This window comes from Microtus pennsylvanicus, chromosome 12 (assembly GCF_037038515.1).
Source record: "Microtus pennsylvanicus isolate mMicPen1 chromosome 12, mMicPen1.hap1, whole genome shotgun sequence".
Lineage (NCBI taxonomy): Eukaryota > Metazoa > Chordata > Mammalia > Rodentia > Cricetidae > Microtus > Microtus pennsylvanicus.
In genome coordinates, this window is record NC_134590.1 from 20,626,951 (window position 1) to 20,651,654 (window position 24,704).

General features: G+C 32.9%; 1 protein-coding gene and 1 pseudogene across 1 annotated transcript in view; both read left to right on the forward strand.

The window, feature by feature from the left end:
* The window catches only part of Tecrl (trans-2,3-enoyl-CoA reductase like), a 64,428-nt gene that overhangs the window by 24,612 nt on the left and 15,112 nt on the right, over nt 1-24,704 (forward strand). The window contains exons 3-8 of the mRNA XM_075942877.1: nt 3,929-3,973; nt 5,800-5,903; nt 13,115-13,230; nt 18,475-18,580; nt 21,257-21,329; nt 24,516-24,559. Coding sequence (XP_075798992.1) covers nt 3,929-3,973; nt 5,800-5,903; nt 13,115-13,230; nt 18,475-18,580; nt 21,257-21,329; nt 24,516-24,559 — 488 coding nt within the window. The remainder of the gene's footprint in view (nt 1-3,928; nt 3,974-5,799; nt 5,904-13,114; nt 13,231-18,474; nt 18,581-21,256; nt 21,330-24,515; nt 24,560-24,704) is intronic.
* On the forward strand, nt 20,569-20,695 carry LOC142833241 (small nucleolar RNA U3; annotated as a pseudogene).

Genomic DNA, 24,704 nt, shown 5'->3' on the forward strand with positions numbered 1-24,704 from the left:
ATTAATAGTTATCATTATTTTTAATAATTTATGGGAAAGTGAAGAGAATCTGGGAGGAGTTGGGGGGAAAAGAAACTGCAACCAGAATATGTTGTAAGAAAAAAAACTATTTTCAATAAAGAAAAATATTACTTTGGAAAACAGTGTAAAAACAAAAACAAACAAAAATAAAGATATAGATTAAAGGTTGGTCTTCCCACTTCAAATTTTTAATTAAGAAAAATTTCTCACAGATGTACCCAGCCAATTGGATTTTAGTTAATTTTAGATGTAGCTGACAACCTAGAATAGTTCTTATATATATACATGATGCACATATGCACTTTCATTTAATATGAATACAATACGTCTATTATGTATATCAAGGAAATTTTCTTTCTTTTATCCTACTGAGGCTCTGCTTGCTATCAGTTTACTTAGTTGTCTTAGATTATCTTGAATAAGATTGTATTTGAAACACATCTGGAAACTATCAAGCTCATGACGAGTTTTTAATCACTTTTCCATTTTTTGATCTAATCTAGAAAGTAACTGTTCTTTACAATAATATGTATATGTATATATACATATATATATTATTGTGTATATATATATATATGTATATATATATATATATATATATATATATATATATATATATATATATATATATATCAATGATAGAAACCTAATAGCTGCTACTCACATTTTAAAACATGCTTTCCATCTTGAAAAAAAAACTTCTTTCTTCCAATTAACCTACTAGCTACTCTGTTAAATTCTGCCAGGTTTATTTAAGGTTTTGAGGGGTTGGTTAAGCATGGTTTTCATTTCTAAACATTTTTTTCTTTCAGATGAACACATGCTTCATTTCAGAAACAGCCTGTGAAACCATCTCTAATTACCACGTTTCACATTTTCTATGAATGGCCTCATTTTTATCTTTCTGAAATCTAAAACCAGGTGCAGAGCGTATGTACATCTCATTTAATACAAGCACACTCCCTCTATCATAACATGTTTTCAGGAAATTTTCTCTCTTTAGCCTGCTGGCGTTCTGCTCACATGCTTGCTTCACGCTCTCAGTTTGCTTAGTTGTCTTAGGAAAATTATATTGAATAGAATGTTATTTGAAACACACCTGGAAACTGTTAAGCTCATGATGGGTTTTCAATCACATTTCCAATTATTTTGATTTAATCTAGAAAGTTACTGCACATTAAGTCATGTTCATTTTATAAGATGAAAAGATTCATAATAAATATTTATTGGGTTTTAATAATATCCTAATCTTATTTATTTTTAACATTTATATTAATTTTAATTCTTTCTGAAGTATAAAAGACACATTTTATTATGATCCAAAGTTTTGCTCAAATGTTTCTAATCAAACTCCATTTAAGAACTTTGTAACTCTCCAGACTTTACTCATTTTCTGGTAGTGAATTCTGAATTATTCTGTTATTGGATACATGATGTACTAGGCTATATTATTTCTGATACCATAACAAAATAAACTGAATATTTTGTAGTAATATTTGTTTATCTATTTTGATTTCCCACATGCAATACCTCTTTAAAAGATGTTATAATATTATAGGTACATAGATAACATTAGAACTTCACATTTCAAGTGAATCATTGATGATAAGCAATTTAATAAAATATATGGCAACATTTAATTTATTCACAGTGTTATTGAGTAGTGTAAGGAAAGAACTCTAAGTTGTGATCAGAGTACCATAGCTACTGTGTAAGGCGAGTTTAATGTTGAAACTGATATGTTATCATCTTCATTGAATGACTACTATTGGAACAATTTAACTGTGACACCATGATCTGTCTTCTGAATTGTTAACCTTCAAGTTGTTAAGACAGGGTAAAAACCCTTATACATTTAAAGTTCCTTATATTATAATATAATAAATATTGATGATGTTAATAAATAAAACTCATACTAAATAAATAACAATTGTATAGAATTGTTATTAATATATATATATATATATATATATATATATATATATATATATATATATGTATATTCTGCATTTTCCAGGCCAATATGTGTCATCTAATTCATAAGGAAAGACTAAATAGACTAAATATTTAGAATAATAGTTATAACATTTATTTTTGATTTTGTATTTCTACCCAAGGTGGCATCATAGGTTGCTATTGAAAGTGATATTTTCAATAGTTATTATTAAAATGACGGAACCTGACAGCTTATATACAACCACAATGGGGGCTGCCTGTCAAATCTAAGCGGATTCTCAAAGGCTTGTACTTGGTTCAATATCAAGTGTCCTCGCAGGCTCAATTAAAACTTTTCAGTCTTCTGCAGCATTTACTTGCATTCTATTTTATTTGTATGTAGGTCACATACAAAAAGTAGGAAAACTACTTTGTATCTTTTATAAGTATTTTTAATAAACAAAACTAGCATACAATTCAAAACTATAAATCACTGTAGAAGTAATAAGCATCATAGTTAATATATAAGCTGAAAGAAAATGATTGCTTTACCCGAAAATGTGACAGTGTTTATGTGTAATCTTAATAATTGCTATCCCTTGATTTGTTTATGAGTAAGCCTCCTTAACCTTAATGTCTGAATGAATTCTTTCTTAGGATATTTCTCCCATGAAATTGAGAGTGTACAAAAGTTGCTTATACAAAGGGGGAGAGAGTGAGAAATCCATGTGGCAAAATGTAGATTAATAGAAGCAGGTTATAAGAGCTAGCTGTGAACAAGTCTAAAGTAAAGACAAAGCTTTCCTAATTATTAATAAATTTCCCTGTCATTATTTGAGGCTGTTTTCTGAAAAGAAAGTCAAAATACATTTGACTCAGTTCTTGTTGTTAGCGATAATTAAAATTTATTATTTCAGAAAATGATAATGATAGAATTTTCTTGAAAATACACTTATTAATTTACTATTAGATGTTAGAGATAATTGCTTGGCATTTACTCCAAAAGATATTTAATTTAATTAAATATGATATCGCTGAATTTTGAAAATCATTTTTAGTACTGCAATATGTTATAAAAATGTCCAGTACTTACTATAAAGGAAATATTATTCTACCCATTTATGTAGGTTATCCAAAACCATGTAAATTGACATTCCTTCTATAATCATGTTGTTTCTTCTTCCCAGTCGCCCAGGTAGCTTACACCTGAAATAATCACAAGACACTGTATTAATTAAAACACTGTTTGGCCCATTAGCTCTAACTTCTTGTTGGTTAACACATCTTAATTTAACCCATCTCCATTAATCTGTGTATTACCATGTGGTCATGGCCTACCAACAAAATTTTAGCATCCCTCTGTCTCAGCCTTCTTTCTCAGACAGCATTAAGTCCAGTTCTCCCCGCCTACCTAAGTCCTTTTCTATCAACAGGCCACGACAGTTTCTTTATTCACTGAGAGTAATCACAGCACACAGAGGGGACTCCCACATCGAAAGTCAATCATGCATCTCATTTAAATGGAGCACTTTACTTCTGTAGATACCATTTTGATAGAGAACCTAACACTGTGGCAATTATTGTGAGAAAGCACATTACTTCTAAAAGGGTAAAACATTTTTCAGGTGTCAAATTTTGTGGAATTTTCCATAAAATCAGTAGTCATTACTTTATATAAATATATAAATTTCATTTGAGAATTCATTATCTAATATATTTTCCTGTCTGGGACCGTAAGGTTTGGTGCATGCTCATAACCTGAATATTCCTTGACAAATCACCATTTCATCCAGGCACTGTTCACCACTGCTATTCAGCATCCTGCCAATGGGGACAACTGTGTCTGTGTTTGATACCGAATAAGTGTTTTATTCCCTTTTCAGTGAGAATCTTGTCTTCCCTGAGAACCTCTATATCATCAAGCTAAGATTATATTTTGGCTAATGATTAAGTATTCTTTTTCACTGTACAGGTCCAAAGTGGTATCCTTCCCGAGTTGGCCTACAACTAGAATATGGTAAGACCAATTTCAACCAGTCAATTTATGTAATTTAGAATCTGTCTTCTGACCTCACATTTATTACATAGTCTATGCATGTAAATACCATATCATTTGAGTCTAATACTCCAGTACTTCTCCACTATTCTTTGAACATTATTTTTAATTCTTATTTTGATTCCATAAATAGAATTCTATGATATAAAAGGAAAAATAATGAAAATGAAGAAAATGCAACATCTACTAATAAATGCTACATTAGCAGAATTTTAACAGATAAGTATATTTATGTGTTCCACCTAAGAACCAGTATTATTGATATTGCATCTACTGGATCTCACATGTAAAAATTTCTGTTTATTGGCATATAAAATATGTTAAATAAACATGTTTCCTTCAGCCTTATCTGCGCTACTGTATTTCAGAGTGTTCTGGTTGGTGCACTGGAATTTCTTTGAATGGCATTGAAATGACATACTGAAAAGCTGAAACATGAACAAAAAGGTCTTTGGTTTTCATAATTACCAAGAAAAGCATAGTGCACACCCTTCATATAATATCTATGGCAAACACCTAGATGTAGGTAATGATCCTGAATCTAGCCCATTGTTCAAAACAAATCTGAAGACCAGCTTGTGTTGAGTTTACTTGAGCAAAAAAAAATAATAAACATGGGTTTAAATGGACAAAAAATTATCCACAGGGATGGCAGGTGCTTTGTCTAAACATGTTCACTGTCTCTATGTTTTTCAGAATTTCTCTTCCTTGACATAAAGAAACTTTCTGAGAAGGCAATGGATAGGTCTCCTGATTCCTTAGTTTTAGAGTGGAATGAGTGGTTAGGGCTGGGAAAATGGGTCAATGAATAAAGAGCTTGTATGCAAATTTGTATCCTCAGCCCTGGAGTAATAGACAGATTGAGGGCATGTGCCTATAATCCAGGAACTGGCTGAGTGTGGTAATGTCAGGACCATCCTTGGAGTTTGAAGAATTAAGAAGAGAAATGGAAAAATGAAAGGAAATACCGAGGCCAATTTCTGTCTTCCAACCACACATGCACAGGAGGATGTACATAAACATCTCTCCTACACATACAAACACACACAGAGGTTGGTTTGATTTATGATGCATCTGTTTTTTTTTTCTTTTTGAAAATTCGTATTGTTTGAAATGCATTAAACAACTAAAAAATTCAGAGTGTTGCTATTTGAAGTTTTTAAAGATAATAGCGGAATATAAATTGATTAGCATGCTAAAGAACACAGTAAGTGTCTGTCAGAAAGTTTTCAGCATATTTTCAAAGATATAAAAGATCCCGATTTTTATTTTACAGATATTCTAGGATCTTATGCATTACTGTTATACTAGTATTGGCCATTTTGATTGCAAATTGTTTATAATGCCAAATTCACTCTCTGTAGCTATATAATAAATTAGCAAAAATGATGCTTAGAGCAAGTTCTATTTACACTCACATACATATACAATACACACACTCACTCACTCACTCACTCACACACAAACACACTGAAGCTGGAGCTGAGTGATTATTGTTGAGTTGATTTTCGTGGGAAAGTTCTCATGTCAGCTCCTTTCCATCTTTTCATGAAATCTAAAAACAGTCTATATTTTTCACTGAAACCGTCTTGAAAACTTTGTGGATGAGGAAAGTTAGTACACAAATTATTCAAATTGAATGATGCATGTCTTAAAATGTTCATATTTGTTATGTCATGACTGCATAATTCAAGTCCCAAGTAGTCACCAGTTTTGTATTAAGAAACCCTTTGTCACTGTACCATGAAATTGTATTTAAATACCACTTTCTCATTGATTTATTTTAGGTGGCCCCTTTTTGAAGGATTATGTCACTATTCAAAGTGTTGCAGCTTCCTCAATTATCACACTCTATTTTACAGACTTAGGTCGACAAGTCAGTTGGACCACAGTAAGTGTCAATTGTAGCTTATTATATATGCCCTGTTTCATTAATTTCATGTTCATATTTAAGGTCTTTTCCTTGTAGTAATAGGAATTCTACTACAGTTCTAGTGAAATCTTTGGCCAAGGTTTTATTGAAGCACTAGTCATTAGTAGTTAAAGAAAAAAAATAAATGTGGCTTTTATGTGAATTCAGCTTTAAAAACAGAATCTATCTGTATATTTTATGCTTTGTCTAATGAGTGATATTGCTTAAGCCTTTCTTTTTCCAGAAGCCTAGATATTTCAAGGATATTCTTCTCAATGGAATTAGAAACTGTAGATAGAATAGTTAAAATAAAGGCAGCCCTAATACAAAAATGCCAATAATGAAGAAGTAAGACTTCGATAGGCTTATGGATAGTTCCTTAGGCTTCTTTCTCCTCACCCCATCTTTCAGAACAATTGTAGTTCTCAAAATTGATTCATCTGTATTTAATGATATGGAAACAAGAAGGCTACACTGAGGAAATGAAGGTGAAAATTCTTGAATCAACTTCAAGAGGTTGAGCTATTCATGATAGATGCAATCAAGTAATAGAAAAGTTTCAGCAGCAAGGCTAAACTCTATAGGTCTTTTAGTGAAAAAAATCCAATGTGGTAAGTAATTCTTGCTATGATCTACAGAGAATGTGGCCTTCTCTGTCTTCACTTTCTTTTCTCAATAGACATATTTTCGGCATACTTTACAAAAAAGGAACACTTGTGTTTTGAAATATAATATGATCTATATTTATAATGTGTTTATTTCAGCATTTTCATTTAAATTGACTTTGTTTCAATGGTACTAAAATCAAATTTAATCATTCATTAAGTTTTAAGTACTTGCTTTATATAATCAATTTAAAAATTATTAAATATGGATAGTGGAGATATTGCTCAGCACATATGCACAGGCTGCAGGTTCAATTCTCAGCACCCACCTCACTTTTCACAATTCTCAGTCCAATAACCTCTCCTGGCTTCCACAGACACTCATGTCCACATTGCATAAACATGCACATGGACAAAGCACATGAATACATAAATAAACAAATTAACATTTTAAAAATAATAAATATGCAAGTTCACTTATATATTAAAAGCTTTCTCTGAGACAAAAATTCATATTTATACTTATTAATCAAATACTGCCATATTTGTTACCTTCCCAGTTTAATCTTATGATATATTTCCCTTCTGTATTATGTAACAAATTATTCTATAGTAGAGTTATTTGTTGGTATGAAAAAGTTGTTTTAGTTAGCATTGTGGATCCTTTGAATACTAAAATGTTAGACTAATATTAAATTTAAAATAATATTAATTCTTGTAAAACATAGGAATGTTAAAGTAAAACTGATGATGGGTATGTTTTTTAAAAAAGAACATTTAATACTTAATAATGAAGCTTAAGTGTACTTTGTTAAAGATAGTACAGATAGGAATATCTTATTTGCAATGATTCAAAAATTGTAAAATCCTTTGAGCAAACCTGATGAAAAATAATTTTGTTTGCAAGGATTGTGTCAAGATGAGAGGCATTAGCCATGAGCTCATTAGAAACTTCTAGTTGCATGAATGGAATAAGCAATAAAGAGAAGAACTACAGTAGAATTTTTTGATAACTGCACTAGAAAATTATACCTTGTTTGAGAGGAAAGTCATCTAAGTGACCAACCAAGCTCCAGAAATAGCCTAGACATTTGAAAATCAGTCCTATGGTTCAAACTTTTTTTTCCTCTAAATGGGTCAGTTTTATAAAATGCTGAAACTGTGCATTGCAATCACACCCATTTTATAGCCACTACGTTGTACAATCAAACTATGTTACCACACATTACCCATATATATATTTATAAACTATTAAAATGTGTACCTAGAATAAGCCATTTTGAGTCAATAGAAACTGTTAGATATCACAAAATCAAATAATGTTTTGCATAGCATTTTTTTAAGTATTGGTGGTCAACAAATAATGAAATATGTCTTCCTTACTAAATGACTTAGACAAATGGCTAAAATATTAACATATTTCTCACTACACAAACACTGTAATCTAATTATAGTTGAACTCATTATTTTACATCCATCTGTGTGTTCAAGTATTTATAGCACTAAGTTTCATATCTCTGTGATAGTACTTCTGAGTAGTCAGCTGTTTCCTTATTATAAGGTGGCTCATATCTCTTCCGCCTCTTATTTTTATACATAGAGAATGCTTTATTGGTGGGACAAATAGGGTTGGGTAAAACATTTATTGTTCTCTACGTCTTGCTCCTGTGGGACTGACCCTGTTTGTTCCATTATGAATTCTAACTTTCTTTTAATTATTATCAATTCATTTTACAGATCTGTAGTGGGTTTCATTTGAAATAGAGTTCAATCATTTTCAATTATTCGCTATTATGTGTCATTATCTGTGTACATAATTATTTAATTATATTGGACACCCATAAATATTTGATGCTATGTATAAAATCTTCATACAGTTTTTTCCTAAGTCAAAGATTTGAAATGAATTTCTCCTCAACGTTGCATTAGCTTTCACCATGCGTATGGTTTTTGGTTTGAGTGCAGTGGGATTTAACGACATTGTCTTAGTGACATGTTTACAGCACTGTGTTTGCACTCCTCTTATCCCAGATTCATAGGGCTTTACATCTTTTCTTTTTAGCCCTTTGTGTTGTGATTCTCTATGCACATTTCATTTGTTTGTATTTAAACACTTATAACCTTTTCATCATCAAACTTACTGTAGTCTTTCAATATTTATTTCAGTTTTAAAGGCATCTTTTGTTTTTTTATTGTCTCAATTAGGATTGAACTTTTCTACTAGTTCAATATTATCTTTGCACTTTTATCTTATTTTAGTTGACCAATTCTGGTTACCAGAATTTTGTAGTTTATACTCTTTAAAATGTCACATGATTATATATTTAGTTTAATGTTACTTACATAAAGTTACCTTAAGAATTATTTATTTATCTGCTAATTAATCTCGTTTTTACTTGTCATCTGTTGTTTTAACAGTCTAAATGTTTTAAATCAGAGTATGCTGCTATAATAGTATATGTCCAAAATGTATTCTGATGAGCCTATTTTCCATATAGCTGAATTCTTTTAGTGTACAGATTACATTTGGTACCATTAACACACACAAAAAAGCAGTACACTGCTTTATTCAACCCAATACCTTGAGTAATCCCCACAATTATTGTCATCTTAAATAGAAGTATGTGACTTTTATTCCCTGTAATATGTCATAGAACGCCAATATACATTTACTTCATAAAATTTCATATCTTCATTTAGGTCTTGATTATTTCTACAAAATATCAGCTTTTTATGTTAATAATAATAGGTTTGATCATTGGGTTGTCCAGTTTTATTTTGACATCAGCAGTTTGATTTTAGTATCTATAATTATGCTTCTGCATATTTTATTTTTGATACGCTGCATTAATTGAGCGTGTTTTTAAAACTTTATAAAAATATAGGTATATTTTTATTTCTTCATCAGTGGCTTCTCTGTCATCCTTCTAGGTTTCTATTTTTTCATTTTCTTGAACTCAATATTTTCCAATACCTAAATTGTCTATCTTTCCTTTTATTTCCTTGGACACACAGATAGATATTCTTAAGCATAAGTGTGTCAATCCTGTTATTTGTACCTTTAGTAGATTCATGTTTTATAATTTTTTCTTACTCTTGATACGAATTGCAACATCTCCATTTTAATGTACATAGATTTTATGTAAAAATATTAATGATTTCTAGATATTTTGATGAAATTAATGATGAAGACAATTTATCTCATTCAAGATGCATAATGGTGCTAATGACCTTGAGAAATCTTGTTGAGATTTATGACTGAAATAATTTCATGTTGAGATTTATTATTCATGGAGACATTTTTAGAAACTGCCTTCATCCTTGACAGATAACATCTATGGGTTTTAAACTTTCCTTTCCAAAACATGTAGAAAAACAATGTGTTGTTCTTCTTCCAAGACTTCATAGCCAGGATCAATCACTTCTCCAAAGTCCATTTTTACAAACAATAATAAGAAATTAAGTTTGCAGCCACTCAGTAGATTCTGATTTCTGGAAACACCTTAAAATAGTGTTTTGGTTTTTTTTTCCTTTTAACTCATTGTTATGCTTTGTTTGAGTTACTTAGTACTTCTGAAAGATTTACATAGTTAATATCATTCATATGATAGACTAAAACAAATAATTCCATTTTTCCTTACATAACACTATCATCAGTAATAGTCACTAGTGCAAATTGATACTACTTTTAAGAGAATACAGTTTTTAATGCACAGCTCTCCTTTGTTTCGCAGTTGTTTAAAACCACTGATGTTTTTGTGTGAATTTCCAACATTTCTGAAATATGCTGCTTAATTTGGTTTCAGGTGTAAAATAGACATAAATAAGAATGCAAACTACCAACATCATCATAATAAGAATGCCTAAAAAAATTTCCAAGAAATCGTAAGTTCATTGAGAAAAAATTAAGTGTAGAAAAGCAACTCAATATATAACCACATTTTTTGTTATTCTTATTGAAAGGTGGTTTTGTCTCTTCATTGTAAATCAGGTGGTCTTGCATACCTGCTGGTCCTTGACTTACACGTTCAATTATGCACCAGCTTTCTTCTCTATAATAAGACTTGCCATAGCTAATCACTGACATCTTTAACACAAATAAATCTGATTCTCTTGGTTGTCCAAGTGTATAGGACACAAGAATTCCTACACCATTTAGATTGTATCACCTGATATAAATAACACAGGTGTTAGTTTACAGTGTATGGAAGATATGCAATTTTATGCAGCTACTAAGCCATTTTATGTAAGGAATTTGGCTATGCAAATTTTGGTACCATGGGACCATAGAATTGTTTTTCTACAGATATCAAATGTAAACAACTCCAAAGGCTCCCAAGAGCCTCCATTGTCTAGTTAAAGTAAAGCAAATTTCAAGAAAAGCATTACGTAAGTGTAATGTGGAGAAAATTGAAGGGAAAAGTACATTAACATAATATAAAGTAAATAAATTAGAACTTTAGTGTAATTCATGAATTCAAAATAAAAACAAGGCCTTACTGTTTATAATAGTTTCCAGAATTTCTGTGTCCTTACCACTTGCTGTGTTTGCCTATTTATAAGTATCTGTTTGGACTCTATTTCAAGTTTTTCATTAGAATAGCAATTCCATTTTGCTAGCTATGACACTAATATATCCATGCAGTCTTTTCTTTTTATCATAGAACAATTTTGATAACCTTTTCAGTTTAATAAGGTATCTTACATCTTTTCTTTTATTTGCACTCAAATGAATGTTTTGAAAGAGATATTGTCCAGAAGTTACTGCCATTCTTTAGTGTATTCAAGATTTATAATTCACGTCTAGTTCCCATTTGAACTGCTATAGTCTAGCATGCACAATGTTTGTAATAAAGTGCTGGCTTTTAAATTGAATTCATGTCTGCAAGCATGCTATCTGAATTTTATTTAAGAGATGACAGAAAGAAGAACATAGTTTAATTTCCTCTGACTCTGAAGAACTTTATACATAATATCTGATAAAATTTTATTAGCTTAAATTATAGTGGCTTTTTATCAAATTTCACTATTATTCACAACATTTTTTTCATATTGGATACATCATACAGAATTTGCTAAAACTTTGATTTTGTTTAATTAGATAACATTGAAATAAATATTAAATTTTTTTCCTATAAAGAATATAGCCTTCTCAATATCACAAAATAATAACTGAAACTTTTTCTGGAATATTGGTAATGGTTAATTATCTCACTGTCTCTCTCTTCATGTTTGTTCTTTTTTATCCTCTTCCTCTCTCTGTTGTTCTTCCTTTCTTGCTTAGATAGGGTCTCATTGCACCCTGTCTAGCTTCAACCTCATGGCAATTCTACTGCCGCATTCTCCCAAATATTGGGTTAGAGATTTGCTCCAGCATGCTCAGTACAACAATATCTTTGCATTTCAATAATGAGGTATATCATAGACTAGAACTTAGTGAATTCTTTTATGAAATTTATATTATCCTATGTTTTACAGTTTTTATTATCATTAGTTTTTTTTGACTCATGGTATATACATTTCTAGTATAATTATAGCTAAAGAAACATAAAAATATAAATGTAACTATATAATTGCATTACATACTCTATTATATGTATATATGTTCATATACAATACATAATTATATAAATATGTACATATATTACCATGTAGGTACTTAGTCTTTTATGTAACCAAGACTGTTTTTAAATTCATGATCCTCTTGACTCAGATTCAGTATTGCACACAGTAAGCTGAGCCTTTCTACATCAATTAATTTAAATAAGGCAATCTTCAACAACCAGGCCCACAAAAGAATAGAGCAAGGAAAATTAAGATTCTGTTCCCAAGTAATTGCAAAATATGTCTAGTTGACACCTAAATCTAAGTATCATGGGGCATAATATTTTCAATTTTTAATTTTAATGATGGTCTAGTCAATCGAGTTAAAGAAGAAATTATTTGGCAAAAAAGAAAGAAAAATGGAAAAAGTAGATACTGTCACTTATGTTTTTTTCAACGAGTGGAACACTTTATATAGAATATGGAATGGGTGGGCAAAATTAAAAGTAGATATAAAAGGAATTACTTAATAAGAAAAATTGATTTTGCATTATTTCTATTAAAGTCTGTTACTCAGTTCAAAATCTGAGGATATAACTCGAATGTTTTTCTAGTTTCAAATCTGTCACTTTTTATGTGTTTGTGGTGGATAAGTACCTAAAAGTACAATGAATATTGAAAATGTGAAACTCACTGTCTCAGATTGACCATTATATATATTCATTGAGATGCATAAAGTTTGGAACCATGCAAATGTTTGTGTGAGTAACTACATTAATATAACTGTGGATGCTTTCATTTGCAAACTCATTAAAATAAAATAATTGTTTAAAATTATTTTTAAAAATTATCTCTACATTTATCCGTTTTCTTAGCTCTAAATGAACTCTTCTGAGCAAGATTAATTTGCAGCCGTACATAGTTTGTTTTTAAGTTATTATCTATTAACATATTTCAACATCTCATGTGTTTGATGAATGCTTATATATGTAACTGTTCAAATATTTACAAAGCTATTTTTTAATACAAATCCATTTTTAGGTCTTTTTGGCTGAATACTCAGGACCTCTGATAATATACATTCTTTTCTACTTGAGGAGCTCATACATATATGATGTGAAAGAGATCTCTCGACGGCCTCGACACCCTGTGGTACAGTAAGTGACACATGGGAACACAAAGGGTGACAGAAAGACCTATCATGATGATGGGATTACTTTTCCATAATTACTCTCTCAGATAAAGACACCAAAAGTTAAAGTTAATCTAACTTTCGGACCAGTATGTTTTAGCACTCAGCACAGTATAAGAGATCAATTTCTATGCATGGCTGAGTCATAGCTGCCCCTGGCATCAAGAAAATATGTTGAACTATATAAGTATAATGCAGGAATATATATATATATATATATATGTGTGTGTGTGTGTGTGTGTGTGTGTGTGTGTAATTTCTAAGGTTCATAGTATAATTTTTACTAATTCATACAGCTTTTATAAAATAAAGTTGAAGGACCTGGCATTGGGGAGCACACTTTAAATGCCAGCATGTTGGGGGAGGAAGAGGAGGGATGATTTCTGTGAATTTTGAAGACAATCTCTTCTATATAATGAGTATCAGCAGAGCCAGGGCTATAAGGAAAGATCCTATCTCAAAAACAAAACCGTTTTCTTTGGGAAAACAACCAATTTGGATGACAGTGGATCAATGAGATGACCCAAAGGACCAATATTCCAGCCCTTGGAGGCCTCTGTGCATTCTTTGGGGATTCTGCTGCTGTCTTAAGAGTCAAGATCAAGGTCACCACCAGGCTCTTTGAGTTCATTCCTGTCACCAAGGTGGGCCACACGGTCAAGGATGTGAAGATCACATCCCTGGAAGAGATCCACCTGTAATCCCTACCCATTAAGGAATCCAAGGTTGTTGACATTTTCCTGGAAAAACCCTTAAAAGATGAGGGTCTAAACATCAGGAAGTCATGCTGATGTCTTTGTTCGTGTCTATCTTCATGTGGAAGATCATGAACCATGCTGTTCCAGCTGTTATGGGGAAAGAAGCTTCTTTTGCAGTGGTATCAATAACAGTATACTCATAACTGAGAATGAGAAGCATTGAAAGCTCCTGTGACAGCAGCCTCCCCCCAGAGAAAAAGCAACAGTCCAGACAGGTCGGTGAAAAAGATACCGAAGTGTAGCTCTTCACAGTTGATGACTTCTGGTGGCACAGGAAGAGAATTAGGGAAGCAGCCAATTATCTACAAGGGTCTGGCCACTAAGAGTTTCACCATGCTTCAATGAAAATATGGGCAACATAAATTGGACTTGGTGTATTTTTTATTTGAGGACATGAAGGTGAGAGGTTACACCTGGGAGAAAGGGGAAGGGAGTGTGAAAGGGGTGATTTGAAATTTGTATGAAATTCTCAAATAATTAATAAAAATATTATGCTGGAAATAATGAAATAAAAAAATGAGAGAGAGAGAGAGAAAGAGAGAAAGAGAAGAGAGAGAGAGAGAGAGAGAGAGAGAGAGAGAGAGAGAGAGAGAGAGAGAGAGATACTGTCAGTGCAGAAGCAAATTACAGATTACGAGCAGACCAGGTTCACAGCTTTTGCCACTATTGGGGACTATAAAGGTCATGCTAGTGTTGGTGCTAAGTGCTCCGAGAAGGTAGCTACTGACATCGGGGACCACTATCTTGCTATCTTGCAAAGTTTTCCACTATGGTTGTCAAGAGAGGATTCTTCGGGAACAACAATGGGAAATCTTACCCTATTCCATGCAGGGTGACAATCCACTGTGTCTCTGTGCTGGTCCTGTCCAGAGGCACTGCCATCTTTTCTGCTAGTCTTCCCAAGAAGCTGCTGCTGGTGGCCATTATGGATGACTACTACACAGCATCGAAGGGTTGCACTGCCACCCTGGGAAGCTTTGCTAAGGTCACTTTTGATATCATCTTCAAGACTTACAGCCATTGACCACAGGTCTCTGAAAAGAGTCCAAGTTCACCAAATCATATGAGGAATTCACTGCCCATTTGTGAAAATCAACACGAGAGTTTCAATTCAGAGGGCATAAATTCCAGATGTGACTACCATGTAGGGCTTTTATACAAAAAAACAAAAAATAAAGTGAATTAAATCTGTTAAACCATAATAAGCTTGAATAATCTTAAATGATATTTTCTTAAAATCAGAACTTTCCTCCGTCCTAGCAGGCTTTGGTTGAAACTCGCACTGCAGAAGATTTAAGTGTAGAACAATGAATTTTAGTTTGATAAAAGACAAAACAATTTTTTTAAGGCTCAAATGGTTAAGTGTTGCTTAGTTAGGGGTAGTAAGCAGTAGTAAACAACAAACACTACATGTCATGCAATTCAGAAACAGGAAAGTACACTTGAAATTATAAAGTTGAGCGCAACTTAAACAAATAGCAATGTTGCATAGGGGCATAAGAAGGAGCTATTTATGGAAAAAAAAGTTTTGTTGAATACTTTTAGTAAGTTCAAACCCCAAAGTAAGTAGTACCTGAATGATTTGTTGTTGTTGTTGTTGTTGTTAGTAGGACAGTTATCAAAACATGCTATGTAACTGTGGTAGTTAGTCTTATGTGGAAACAATGCTTCCTTTATTCCCTCTCTAGGTCTATTTCCGTGCCTCTCAGAAAAATGAATATTAAAAAGGAGGGGTTTCATTATTCAAAATACCACATTAAGAAGTATTACAAGGAAAAAACATTAAACCAAAAGTCAAATTCCATGACTTAGAAATATTCCAACTGAATTATGGAGATCCTGTGGACACTGTAGTCAAAATAACAAATTTGACTCACTATTTCATCTTATAGATGTTGAGCTGCTCAGGACTTATTGTCCTGATTCTCCACTGCACTTCACAAAACTCACTCTACCATGCCATTTCCAATTCACATTCTCTCTTTCTTCTCAATTATCTATATTCCAAGCATGATGTCAAAATATTCTCACTCAGAGTAATCATTCCAATGTCTTCCATAAATCTGGCTAGTTTGACATGCTTCTAAACAATTTACTATTTTAAACTCGTACTGTGATCATTTTGATAATTTTCCCTCATTTGAATTTAACTTCCGCAGTAGATGCAATAAATTGTTGACATGGTGTGGCTTATAAGGCTCATTGATTATTTATGGCTCATTGGAATAATTTGAATGACCTGAATTATGAATCCATTATGTACATGTTTATTTCACCTCTTTAACTAATGGGTCAGATTTCAACTAGTGAATCTGACAACTGTTCTTTCTTGAAAGTGATTTGTGATCCAAAGTAGTTTAGTGCACTGTAAAAACAGAAGGTTGACTAATGTAGCCATTCACAGAGGAACAACAAGAAATTGATTCTTGGTAATAATAGCTTGTCAAGATAGCTTTGAAATATTAATTGCTTCATTTAGAATAGAATATATAATATTTTTAGAGTGAGTTGAAGACCTTGGAAGAAGAAGGTAATGACACTTGTATTTTAATACTGAATTCTAGAATATATTGAATATAGAGCCATGCGTGGAGGATGATCAATTTTAGTCTCAAGTGAACTGACAGTGATTACTACTCTTAAACACATACATGTCTGATAAAATCTTGGTAACAAATACCACATGTTTTCCACAGCACAAAAATGTAAAGCTTCCACAAACAATTTCATTTAGTTACACAGGTCTGAGCAGTTATCAGAGATTTTTTAAACATTTTACCTGATTCAAAACAACTGAAGGCCCAGCAAGTAGGAGGGAATTTTGCCTGGTATTGTAAACATTTTGCTTAGTAATAGGTGGTTTTTTTTCATGTTTTATTTTCATTCCTGTCACTACCACACACAGTATTTTTTTCAAAACAGCACTTGCTCTGATCACTAAACTAAATGTCTTATATTAAAAAGAATAAATGATATCTTAAAATGTTTAATCCACTCAATTGCTTAAAGAATATTATCTTCAATGATGTTGATTTTAAGATTTTAAAGAATAATCAATTTTTATAAACATCTTACCTTTTACTTACAATAAATAGTTAAATATGTTAGCAGAAAATACATTCTCTTAATTATATCCAGGAAAATTGGCCACACTAAAAGACATTTGATAATTACTTTCAAAATGCTAGCTATGTAAAAATGGCAAGAGGAGGAGACTTCAATTGCAAGGGAAACAGGCATCAGACGAGACAAATGTGGAAACATGTCAGGTGGACAAGTCAAATAAAGGATGCTTCATGATAGCATAGAAAATGAAAGTCAAATTCCTCAATCTTAAAGTAATTGCTAAAGGACAACCAAACAATTCGAAGGTAGTTGTGAATATTTCAAAATGTCAACTGCACACAATACAGGCATTGGATAGTTTTTAAGCTTGTTCATTCTCCGCTTCAATTTTCAGACAGTGTCTTATGAAAGCATTGTTAGTTATTATTTTTATTCCTCCTCCTAGGATATACGGGTGCAAAAAAACTTTATGACTGATATGGAATGTTTCTTGAATCATCAGAAGTTAATTTTGATGTATTTGTATTAGTTTAGTCAGTACATAAACTTTGAAGTTGTTTAGAAAAATAAGTAAATAATATGGTTACCTTGCACTAAATAACATTTCTTGTTAAATGAGATATTGTGAAATACATTAAAATTAAAGTATTTGCTATAATTTATGCATATATAATTATAGATACATATCTATCTCTATATGACAGGAAGCAGAAGTAATATTGCAGGCACAAGTATTTACTGTTTGGAGAAGGACAAGAAGGAAGAGGGGAGTGGGTGTTGCAAACCATGTGCTAAGCATATAATATAGTCTTGTCAGAAACCTTAAAAAATAACTGAACTTATAAAAGTCTCATAATATCATGTAAGCACCTGTGCTTACTTTGGGGCACAAAGTCACCTGATACAGCCACAAGGATTTAAATTAGGGCCCTTCGAGGAACCATAGCACAACTGAGGCTGTGGCAGTTTTATTGAGAGCTGTCAGAGATTTCATACATTTATCTGAAACATGATATAATGGCAATTGCCAGGATCCGTACTGTTGTAGTTTCTAGGAAATAGTGAAGTGTGAAAGGCTTACGGTGTTCACAAAATTAATGTCTAAGACCAATTGTCCTGTCAAACTTCTATACTTCCTTGACTCCTAAGCGAACATACAGAGAAACATTAAGTGGCCCGAATATTGCACTACCTGAGACAATGTACTGGTCTCTTAGGAACTGAAAGGGATATTGTGTCCCTGGAGCCATGGGCTCTAACCTGAAAAGGCTAGGACGCATGCCTATCAGGGCAGCTAAGTCAAGCCAACTCCATGGTTTCTAATGATATGGCAAGGAGCTTTCTGGAGAGCAAATTAGTTGTTCATTAATTTCTTTATTTTCTAGCTTGGCCTGCTTCTGCCATTGTATCCACTACATCCGACACCTTCTGGAGACATTATTTGTCCATAAAGTTTCTGCAAGACACAGTCCTGCAAAAAACTTGATAAAGGTGAGAACTGAGACATGTTATGTTTTTTTATTTTGACTACGAAAAAAAAAAAACAAATAGTAATACATTGCCTCATTGTGTTAGGCTTTTTTATCCTCTGGGAATGGGACCCACTATGACTCAAAGCAACTTGGGGAACAAAGAGTATTTCACATTCTATTTGTTAGCCTATCATTGAGGGGCTGCCTGGAGACAGGAACTAGAGTAGCGGAGGTCAAGGGGGAGTGGTGCTGATGTTTTGATATTCCTTGTTTGTGCAGCCTGGTTTGTTATGATCAGGACCACCCGGACAGGAAAGCCATGACTCATAACGGCATGGGTTCACCCACATCAGTCACTCATTAAGAAACTCTCACTCAGACTCGCCTTCATTCAAATCTTATAGTGACATTTTATCAATGTATGTTCTTTCTATGTACATAAATCTAGCTTTTGTCAAGCTGAAAACAAGCAATCATCAACCAAACAGGACCATCTTCTATATGATAATCACCTTTCCCTTAAATTTAGGTTTTTCTCTTCCTTAGTTTAGTTAGCATATATCAGACATTTTCCTTGAGTTTTATTTGAGCCTTAATCTTAGATAATCTACAGGGAAAGGCCTTTTAAAAGCATAGTTTTAAGTAGATCATGCATGGAAAGGTCTTCACTGTAGGCACTGACTCCTTAAAACCATCTGAAAAGGAAAAACCCACAAAGTAATGTGTAGGTATAGCTACCAGAGTGATGTTAGTATCCACCATGTGAAAAAGTAAAAAACCATGTGTCCAATGTCAAGAAAATGTGAAAGTTTTCAAAAATTGTATTGAAAACAGACATTGGGAAATACCACGATTCAAGTTTTCAATTCAAGTTCAAATGTCACTTATCTTTCCACTGGAATTTTATTATTAAAATGGTATGAAATTCTTACCACAAATACTCCTTTCATGAAAATATCTATAAAAAACTCTTTATTGTTTCATTGTTTTAAATAAAAACGAATTTTAGAATGATTAGACAGCCTTGCTTTTGACCTATCAATTTGTACCAGTGCAGAAAGTATGTTTGAGCCTCTTTGATCAAATCTGACACTTTCTTTTACATCAGTCAACATATGCTTGGGTTAACTATGGTCACCATTGTTTTATTTAGTGTTAATGCTTTGCTATAGGTCATTTCTCTTTGTTCATTAATATCTTCATGAAAATGAATCATTCTTGATAAATAATTATAAATTGTCAATCTATATTTGAACTTTGTCTCAAATATTCATTAATACAAAAACAAAATCATGGCATTAAGTTATATATTTACTCTCATAAAGGTACTAAAATGTAGCTTTAAACTCTGCCTTATGGTGGGAAGAAGCATTCCATGTATCCAGTTCAGGTGCTTTATAAAAATATGCTGCAATAGCTAGCAATTCTGTTGAAGAGACAAAGTCCTGTGGGCCCCTCACTGACCTGTGGTACTGATGATAGGCTCAGCAGTGGTTTTGGTTCATTGTAGGCCGTCAATAATCTGTGAGGACATTCTTGTATTACCTATATTATGAGAAGAAAGCAGCATCACACAGACTTCCTACCTTCAGTTCCTTTTTTTAAATTAAATAATTTATCTTTTAAAATTTAATTTTACATTCCAAACACAGTTCTCCCTCCTACCCATCCTCTAGTTCCCCCTTATCTCCCCTCCCCCCCAGCATGTCCCCTATCCACTCCTCCCAAGAGATTGACTCCCAACAAAATCTGGCACATTAAGTTGGGACAAGACCAAGCCTCTCCCCTTGCATTAAGGCTGAACATGGATTTCCATCATAGGGAATGGTCTCCATTAGGCTATCTCATACACCAGGGATAGATCCTAGGCCTACTGCAAGGTGCCTCACAGATAGTCTAAGCTTCATCACTGTCTTCCACATATGGATGGCACACGGGTAGGATTTGCTAAAGGATGCTAAGGCAGGAGATCACAAGTTTGAGGGCAGCCTGGCCTACACGTATTATAAGATTATACTTTTAGGGATCATTTCTATAGTTTGTTACCTTCAGTTCGTACATTCTCAATATTCAAAATTCAGTGTAAGTTTCTGAGACTTATAAGACATGCTATAAATGCCTTGTTCAGAGAAAAACCAATCAAGTCTTTGTAATCCCTCACATTCAACTCAAAGAAAAGCTTTTCTGAGTAAGCATTTGTCTGAGGGTTGAAACATAAATGTTTAGAAATCAGCACTGCACCATGACAACTTAGTTAAAAACTATATTAAATTCACCTAGAGGGCTTAGGACTTCCTCAGGTATACAGTATCAGGCATGAATTCTTAAGACTGTAGACTGATTCTGGAGAAAGGCAGTCATTTTCTTCATTTTCATTCCCACCACTATTATGACACTGATGATCCTGTTTAATTTCAGTGACTTTTCAAAAAGAAATAAACAAACAAAAATAAAAAAAGGGAAGAGAAGGGGACTTAGATGAAATAGAATGTACATCTGTGGGAGAGAGATTAAGAGGGTGAGGGGTTAAAGTAAGCAGTAGCACTTTATGCAGGTAAGAAACTTTGAAAAAACTAAACCAATGAAAAGCATTTTTCAAATGCTAAAGTGAATGAGTAAATGTAGGGGTACGTTAAAATAATGTATTGTATAATGTATCTTATATAACTTTTATTTTGTCTTGTTTTATTTCTAGGGATGTGCATTTTATTGGGGATTTACTTCTTGGATTGCTTATTATATTAATCACCCAAGATATACACCACCATGTATGTACAATTTCTTTTTAACTAAACCCATGCTAACTTATCAACATCTGTGCTTTGTTATTGATTCCATAAAAATTGAATGTCTTATACTTAACAAAAAAATTAATAAAAATATCAATTCTCAATTTCTTCCATAATTTACTAAATTTTCATGTAGGCTTGAAAGACAAAATTTGACTGACATAGATATTTTCTCTCTCCAGGAACTCTTTATTGCTTCAAAAAATATGTAATGAACTGATAAAAGCAAAAATATGAAGGAAAGTATAACCACTGAGTTATTAAGGCTACTAAGAAAGGAAGAATGAGTTTCCCCAAGGAACGAATCCCATGATAGTCTTACAAGTGGTCAGCCTTAAACACCTGGGTATACTAGCAGCACTAAATAACTCTAGGCTATGTGTATATGTAAACATTATAACTACACACACATATATATTGTATAGCATATATTGCTATATAGGGTTAAAATATATAATATATATCTTAACGGTAGATGTATGTGCAGGGATATTGTCTTAGTCAGGGTTTCTATTGCTGTTAAGAGTCCATGACCAAATCAACCCTTTTAAAGAACAATATTTCGTTTGAAGGCCTACGGTTTAGATTCCATCTATTTTCTTCTTCCTGTGACATGACAAATTGAGGCAGACAGGGTTCTGAAGTGGCAGCTGACAGCTCTACATCTTGCATAGGCAACAAGAAGTAATCTGAGACACTGGGTCTGGGTTGAACATAAATGAAACCCCAAAGTGCACCTCCACAGTGACTCACTTTCTCCAACAAGGCCATGCCCACTCCAACAAAGCCACGCCTCCTAATAATGCCATTCCCTTGGGAGACCATTTTTCTTCAAACATCTGCATTTTACTCCCTGGCCACCAAAGACTTGGAGCTATATCATAATGCAAAAATGGAATTAGCCAAATGTCAAAAGTCCCCATAGTCTATCAGTGTCTCAAAAATGTTTAAAAGTCATAGTCCAAAATCTGTTCTGAAATTCATGCAATCTCTTATATGTAATCGCCTATAAATTAAAAAAAATAATCACATATTTTCAACATGTAATGGCACAGGATGTACCTTACATCCCAAAATGTAGGGAAGGGAGCATTTGTTGGAAACACTGATCAGAGCAATATCAAAAAACAGGTGTGAAAATTCCAAATTCTGCACTTCGTGTCTGCTGTCAAAGCATGCCTCTGACCCCTACTATTTTCAGCTTTGCTGAGTGCAGCATAATTCTTTCTCTTGGACTGGTTCCACTCCTTGCTAGCATCTTTCTTGGCAGGTATCCCATGACTCTGGAAATCCAGGTTTCTCCATACGTGGCCTTTTGGGGCTTCCATTCAGGGACACTCCTGGCCTAAACTGCTTTCCTTAGTCACAGAGAAATATTCTATAACCCTCATTTTCCTTTCTGTCTGTAGAGCCAGCACCATGTGGCCAACATTGACTAGCTCTGTTATTTGCTGGGACTGGAACATACCCTCCTTGTTTATATACATTTTCACCAGCTTCTGTTCTCCATGCTTACCTTTACTACTGTCCTGAAACTTGCTCTATAGACCAGACTGGCCTCAAACTCTAAGATATGCCAGCCTGTCTTTGGAGTGCTGGCATTAAAGGCCTACACCACCACACCTGCCTCTAAGCACTTCTTTAATTTCTTTTTGTAAGTGGGAATTTTAACTTGGTGGGATCTCGCCATGAGGTCTTTTTATTCCATTTCTTAATCGGTTTATCTCCTTGAACACAGCACTTAGCTCCATTCTACTCCCTGGTGTTCCTATTCTCTTCACATGTTACATTTTGCAATTTGCCTTGCTCTGCTTGCTCTTTTTCATTATAAATCTTCATTAAAGTTACCACTGTTAACAACACTACAGAGTCTATACTAGGCTATTTTGAAATTTCCACTGCCAAATTAATTAATCCAAAACACTTCACTCTAGCCTCAGGCAAACTCTTCAGACAATGGCAAAAGGTAGATGCCTTCTCCACAAAAATATCACAGGAATGATCTCTAGGCAACATTTTAAATTCTTCTCCTTTGAAACCTCTATGGCAGCTCCTTAAACCCAAATCTTTTTCAGCACCGTTGTCTTCCATAACCTACTAGAATGGCCTATTAAGCAGTGTTTAAAGAATTATACTGCTCTCCTAAATCCAAGTACCAAAGTACACATTTCTCCAGATGGAAATATGGTCAGGCCTATGACAGCAATACCCACGTTCCTCGTACCAACTTCTGTCTTATTCAGGGTTTCTATTGCTGTGAAAAGACACTGTAACCACGAAAACTCTTATAAAGAACATTTAATTGTGTGGCTTACAGTTCAGAGTTTCAGTCCTTTGTCATCTTGGTAATACATGGAAACAGACAGGCAGGCATTGTGCTGGGAAAGCACTGACAGTTATATATATTACACAGGCAACCAGAAGTAATCTGAGATACTGGGTGTGGCTTGAACATACATGAGACCTCAAAGTCCACCTTCACAGAGACACACTTCCTCCAACGATTCCACACCTTTCAATAGTGCTACTAGTGACACATCATTTTTTTTAAAACCACCACATATATAACATTATATGTGTGTATGCCATGTAAATAAAGACATGTATATGACTCTGTCTCCTTCATTTATGATAAATATAGCATTTACAACAGACTACAAAGCACACTCAAAATTTATATAATTAAAATATAAATATGAGAGGTACATGATAAAATAAATATGATCATTTTTATTACATTCTTAAATAGCAAAAATGATATTGCAAGGTGTACTATTTCCTGAGCAGTGATATATATATATATATATATATATATATATATATATATATATATATAATATATATATCTAAGTTCTCATTTTCCATATGAGAACTTAGCAAGATGTGTTCTACTTTAAAAGTTCTTAGATTCTTAGTAAAACATATTGATTTTACATTTCATTCATTTAAAATATTATTAGAATGCAAAGAAAAGCAAACAAATGAGTAAACAATAATTTAAATATTTTAGATTTCAAATGTACAATATTAAAATTAAAAAGCATATGGCAATCTTTTTAAATAGAGGACTGATGAATCCTGAAAAAAATGTCTGCACAGTGTCTTCAGTATAATAATCTAATAAGAAAGCTTACTTGCATCCCATCTGCTTTTTCTCCTTTACAGCATTTGGAAACAGGCAAATAATAGTATCTGCTATTAATTTTCTGGTATGTATTATATAGTGTTGTTTATTGATGTTATAAATTTTGTTCGGAAAAAAGAATATGAAAATGCAACATATTGATAATTTGTATGTATAAAATGTGTTTAACTATGTAAAAAATATCAATTTCATAGTACATATATTTTAGA